This window comes from Triturus cristatus, chromosome 1_2 (genome assembly GCF_964204655.1).
Source record: "Triturus cristatus chromosome 1_2, aTriCri1.1, whole genome shotgun sequence".
Classification (NCBI taxonomy): Eukaryota; Metazoa; Chordata; class Amphibia; order Caudata; family Salamandridae; genus Triturus; species Triturus cristatus.
This window is the reverse complement of record NC_140580.1, coordinates 917797178-917803785: the sequence shown is the minus strand read 5'-3', so window position 1 is coordinate 917803785 and position 6608 is coordinate 917797178. Positions and strand designations below refer to the sequence as shown.

The 6608-nt window shown below is 44.8% G+C and overlaps 1 protein-coding gene across 1 annotated transcript in view; it reads right to left on the bottom strand.

Moving 5' to 3' along the window:
• CA6 (carbonic anhydrase 6) overlaps window positions 1-6608 on the bottom strand; it is a 93151-nt gene that overhangs the window by 47544 nt on the left and 38999 nt on the right. Inside the window, exon 4 of the mRNA XM_085609732.1 lies at window positions 6479-6574. Within this exon, the coding sequence (XP_085465858.1) occupies window positions 6479-6574 (96 nt within the window). The remainder of the gene's footprint in view (window positions 1-6478; window positions 6575-6608) is intronic.

The following is a 6608-nucleotide window of genomic DNA, read 5'->3' as shown; positions in this document are numbered from 1 at the left end:
GTTACTGAGGCTTAGTTTTTTTTTCTAGTTCCAGTACCCCCTGGGCCACAACTCTGCCTTTTCCTTACATTTGTATTTTACATTTACTGCAGCAGTGTGTTAGAATGCATTTCATGAAAAGAAATATAAAGTAGGGTTGCAAGAAGGAAAATACCAGCCATTTGATGTTTAAAGAGCCTGCAAAGGCCTCCTCTTGACACTAAATGGGATTGTAAATAAAATCATGTGCATTCATTCGTAATGTGACTTTTCTTCTGTCTTCGTTCCCTTTAATAATCACTATTTATATTTGCTGTTCCAAGTACGCACAGATGAGTGCTGAAATATACAGCTTTAGGTGACTTCTTATTTTTGTACCATCTGGGACATCAAAATAATGAGCAGGCAACCCTAACCATAGGACTGGAAGTGTGAAGCAGGATCAGCATATTATTTATTTCCTCCACCCTCGATCCCTGATTAATGTCATAATAGCAATAGTTTAACTTATATCTTTAAACCCTACGCTGCCGTCAATTATATGCTGAGTTACTTCAAGTGTCTAGGAATGCACTCTGCATTCAGAGAACTCACTTCTCATTCTCACACTTCACTTTCATGCTCACCCTGCACTCACAGCGATCACAATGCACTCACACTGATCACCATGCACTCACATCATTCACCCTCTTACCCTGCACTCACAGTGATCACTCTGCAATCACAATGCACTTCCGTTGTTCACCCTGTACCTCAGCCTGCAGTCACACTACTCATCTGCACTCATGTGACACCTCATTCACCTGCCCCCTCACTGCTCAATTTGCAACTCGCTCAAACAAGCCCATAATTAACCATGCATTCATTCGTCCCACTCTGCACTTACATCCGCACCCAAATTCATATGATCACCTCACTCATCCTGCAGTCACTTCTCTTTCCCTACTCTCACACTGTTGCATCGCTCACCGTGCACTTACATGGGCACTCTTCTCATTCACAGAGTGCAGAGGGTTAATGTGCGTGCTACAAAGAACATGTACTATGCAGATCTCAGAACTTAGTGTGAGCAAACTATGAGTAGCACTATAAAAAAAAATGTTTGGCAGAAAGGTGCTACAGAGAGATGAGGTGTTTTGTTGGTGAGTGGTAGTGAGGGAATTTATGGAGAAGGAGGAAACGGGGGATGGGGCACCAAAAAAGACTGTTGCGCCGTGTGTGACCAGTGCTATGGCCAGCACTGCCTGGGAGTGTAGGCCCCCCGCGAAGGTTGGGTCTAGTGGCTCCCATGCTTCTGCCTAATACTATTATTATTTACATTTTATATCTTCCTAAAGGATAATAGATTCTTGGTGGAGCGAAGCAAAGGAGGGTGCACGTTCCATAACTGTGTGGCCTGCACCAAAACAGCAAGACAGACAATTCATGCCTTCCTGAATTAGGGAACAATAAGCAGAGTGGCACAGGCCAAGAGGAGCATACGGGTCCAACCCGTGTGCTCGATGTGGCGAGATGAGAGGATGAGAAAGGACAGCAAGGGAGTGAGAGAATTTGATTGAAGAGGTCAGGGATGAGGAAAAATGTGAAGTGCCGAAGGGAAGTGCGGACACGCAAGAAGTGAGTGTGAGGGAAAGTTGAGGGCTGCTGTCAGACTGTGAGAGAAGATAGCCGAGAGATGATCTGTGACCTAAAAAGTAATTTGATACAACAGGGGTGAGGGGCAGCAGCGATGGGGGAAGAGAGGGAGTACTGGGGTGGGTGCTGAGCAGTGATTAATTTGTAATAAAACATTTGCCAGGGACCTCACCAGTAGGCCACTGCAACTTTAACCAACCACCCTTTGCCTTGCGTTTGCGGCCAATGACAATACCTATGCAACTACCAACCATAACACTGTACAAGTGTGACTATTTCAAGCCCCCAAAACTATAAGAATGGCATGGATGTCAGGAGTTTATTGTTTTTAATGTATATTGAATTAATAAACAGCTGTTCTGCTCATCTCTAAATTACACAGACAGAGCTACCATGTGGCAGACAGTCATAGTGCCAGTGTGCACAATCAGGTGCCAGTGCGGACCACCGGAAACCACCTGCTCAAATTAAGCACTGGTGCTGAAGTAACAGGGGAGCAGGTCATTGGTTCAAGAAGGTGTTTAAAAACAAAGGAGAGATGTGAAAGATGAATTGGGGGACTGGAGAGGTGTAAGATACAAATAGAAAACAATTTGAATGGAGAGACTTGAGGTGAATGAGAAGTGCAGATGGGCACGGGAAGTGACGGGCCAGAGAGGCCATGAGATAAATGCAAGAAACTGTTAGAGATGAGGGCATTTAAAAGAACGAATGGCAAGAGGTGATTAAGGGTAAAGTGAGAAGTTGAATGGGGAGAGTTCAGAAGTTGTAAAAAGGGGTGAAAGAAAATGGCCTGCAAAGTGAGAGAGGGATCCAGGATTGGGAGAGGAGAGAGGGATGGAAGGGAGGGGTGAGAGGAAAGCGGCATGGGTATATTGCTTAACTCTGCACAAGACTGCCAGGGTTTTAAGGGACCCCTGCTGCTCCTGGCCAGGGCCAGGTGAGCTTCTAACGTGGCAGCACGTATTCCTGCGGAGTGGAAGGCCCATCACAAAGGTTGACTAAACATCTTTCTGATGTTAATTGCTGTATTTTGGTTATAAACTGGTACTGATGGGGTGAAATCTTTCCTCAGTGTTACTGTGTGCAAAAAATGTCAAAATAATGAAGCGATTCTATCCCAAAATAACGCGGCATCACATAACATTATTTAAATTTTCTTCCCACACAATTTAGTCAAGCCTGTCGTGTAATTTGGTCCTCACCTGCCTCGTAATTCCAGAAGCCCTGCCTACAGGTTTAGAAATGTTTGTCAGAAGGGGGTCCTTACGACTGAAAATGTTGACAGGTGGGTCTCGGCACCCAAAAGTTTGAAGACCTCTGGTTTATGCCTTCATATTTTTTCATGTGTATTTGTTTTAAAAGGTATTTAACCAAACACAGGCTTCAATGGGTGAAATGTGTGCAGTAAGGTAAATCATATTGAATAGACCTTCTGGCTGTTAGGACAGTTGTTTTTCTGTATTAACAGAAATCTGTAATGCACTGAACAATGTTTTTCTCATGTCATGTTTACTGTTCTATACTAATAAACTTTCATTTGACCTCTACACTGTAGTAATAAATGTGTGAATGTGTGTTTATTAGCACAGTTGCTCTCAGTAACCTGTTACTGGACTACATTTATTTTCACTGTCGTGCAATATATATTTATGTCATGTTTTAAACAACACATTTTGCCCCAATAAATCATGTTATTGGAACAAGTTTTCACATATTTATGAATACACAGCAAAGGATACATTTAAAGTTAATAAAATAGTACAGTGTGACATAGGCTATCGTAAAGTGGCTTTGTAGAAGAAAAGGGCTGGGCACAATTATATAATATTAACGCTCTATTTGTGGTAGTGTGGGCGAGCAGTTAGGCTTATCGGAGGGTAGTGCTAAGCATTTATTGTACTCACATGAACAATAAATGAGACACACACTCAAGAATAAATCTGAGACCAATTTACAAAACTAACATTGATTTGTATATCATTTTAAAGACCAAGAACTTTGTTCTACAGTAAATACTTTTTAAGATATGAATTTTCAAAGTTCACAAAGTCATTCACTTTTGTGAGCAATTACACACCATTGAAGTCAATGGAAAGAAAGAAGAAAACTCATACAAAATCACACAAGGGTCACCTTCTGGATTTAGGTAAGTAGCACAGCCAGGTCCAATGTTCCATCAGTGGATTCTCGGGAGCGTCCTGAATTCGGTTGGAAGGAGGGTGCTGAGGTCTTTGGTAGCTGACACGCTATGAAGAAGGGTGTCACCTGAAAACATACAACACAAGAGGACTTAAAGGTAAGTCCGGGGGGTCCCAATCAAGAGAGCAGTCTGCAAGGACCTCAGGATCATGGAAGCACAGCTGGATCCCCGTTACCAAGGCCGATCGGGCCAGGTGCAGAGCAGATCAGTCTGGCGGACAAGGTGCGTCAAGATGTCCTCGCAGTCAGGAGCTTGTAGAGGCAATTGGGTCAGAGGGACAGTTGGGTCACTCAAGAAGACCCTTGACGGGTGCTTGCTTTCGGGGCAGTTGGAGACTGGAGTGGACTCTTCATCTCACTGTATGCTTCAGGGGGTCAAGTACCCCAGGTATTGGTGCAGCATGGCTCCGGTAGATCCTGGTGTCTTCACACTTGATTGGGAGACAGATCTGATCCTCCGGAGTTGGTGTACCACTTTTGGTTTGGATGCTGCTTCGAGGTCGCCGGGGAGCAGCAAGTCGACACACCGGACTTCGCGAGTTTGATGCCTGCAGTCTGAGGGGAGTAGTACCTCTAGTCCAAGGGAGTTCTTTGGCAATTTGTAGAAGGTTGGAGGAGCTCCAGGGTTCTTGGAGGCCTCACAGTTTTGGACGAGACAGCACACCACGATTGACGAGTCCTTAAGGCAGTAGGCAGGGTTTAGCACCAAAATTCTGCAGCAGGGCTTCAGTTCTCGGGTCAGCAGCTCTTCTGTGTCCATATCTTCTTTGTGTCCATCAAATTTACATTGCAAGGTCAAGGAATGCCACCTAAATACTAGATTTAGGGGCGTTAAAGGGGGAGACAGGTGGTAGCCAATGGGCTTCATACTTTTAGGGTGTCAACACCCTCTAAGTGACCACTTCCTGTGGCAAAGGGCACTACCCTAGCCCTGATAGGCTAATTCCTGCCATCCCAAGATGGAGGAATTGGAAAAGTAGTGTCCACATCACCTGCCCAACCTTAGGGGTGGTGCAGGCTGTATGTGGGCACACTTCCTACTCTAACTATCTGGAGATGCCTGGCTTACACTTCAAAGGCGGCATTGCCTTCAAAGCTTCCTGCCTCGGAATGCCATTCCGGGCCTGGAGGAGATGTGAAGCACCTACGCCCAGTGCAGGCTTTGTTCCTGGCCTCAGAGAGCGCTGACCCTCACCCCATGAGGTCAGAAATATGTCTGGTGGTGACAGGCTGGCTAAGACTAGTCAGTGACCACACCAGTGTTTGGTAGGTTTTCAGGGGATCCTCTAAAAGGGTCCTCTGTGTGCAATTATTATTACATCCAACACTGGCAGCAGTGCGGATTTATGAAGACAAGATGTTTTGTATCAAACACCTAAGCGACAGTGGAGCCATCATGAAGCTAGGAACCTCGTAATGACAAGTATCCTGCCCATGCACTCACTCTCTATTGTTTCCCTGTGCACTTACAATATCCAAGAATGGACTTAGATATTGTAGGGTCATATCAGTTCATGCAGATATGCCCAAACATGGCATATAGTGCAACCTGCCTTAGGGCTGTAAGGCCTGAGGTAGGGGTGACTTATCTATATCTCATGCAGTGTCTGTTGGCATTGCACACAAGGCGGTGTGCCATGTCAACTCTTCGGTTTTCTCCGCACCAAGACACGCAGCCTGCAATGGCAGTTTGCATGGTCTTGGTGAGGGGTCCCTAGGGTGGCACAATTTGTCATTGCAGCCCTAGAGGACCCTCTGCAGTACCAATTCCCTAGGTATCAAGGGTACCATTTACTAGGGACTTACAGGGGTTGCTAAAGTTGTGCCAATCGTGGTGCAGTTTTAGGAAAGAGATCTGGCACTGGGAACGTGGTTGGCAGGGATCCAGTGCACTTACATTCCAAATCACATTATGCACCAACCAAAAAGTGGGGGGTAACCATGTCAAAAAGACACTTTCCTAACTTAGCAGAAGGGGATATGTTTGATAAATCAGCGAGGTGTAAGGAATACAGGTAAAAAATATCTGCAGAAAATAGGTAAACGATATGTAAAAGGTAGAGGCGGATACAGTATATGGAATATAAGTGAATGAGGAGTGAGGGATGTAGTTAAAATGTGTGAAAGATACAGGGAAAGAGTTATGAGGGATACAGGTCAATGATGAGTGTGAGGCATGTCAGCTAGATGTAAGGGACACAAATGACAAGTGAACAAGGTGTGAAAGTTATAGGTAAATCTGGTGGGATGGATACAAATTGGTTGTGAAGGATACTGGGGAATGGCGAATGAGGTGTGATGGATACAGGTAAAACATGTGAGGGGTAGTGATGAAAGAGATGCAAGAGGTTTAGGTTATCAAGGTTTAATGAGTACAGGAGAATGAGGAGTTTGTGGGGTTCAGGTAAATCAGGGGTGAGCAGTAAATGTGAACAAGGAGTGAGGGCTCTAAGAGGTAAGGAGACAGGTAAATGAAATGTGAGGGATACAGGTATTTGAGTTGCAGGATAGAGGTAACAAAATGTGACACGTAAAGTAAACCAAGTGAGGGAGGAGGGTAAAAGAGGTATACAGGTCACAGGTAAATGAGGTGAATATGGTGCAAAGGAAAAGGGTGTATGACAATGTTCACTCTTATGTATTACCCCTACTTCCCACATACCACATAGAGGAACGCCAGCACAGCCAGGCCCTTTTCCTTGTCTTTCGCCTCGTTGACATCCCCATACAGGTCTGAGTTAAAATGGACGATGTGAAGCTGTGGACACAAAACAAGTTAGTGAATACTTTAT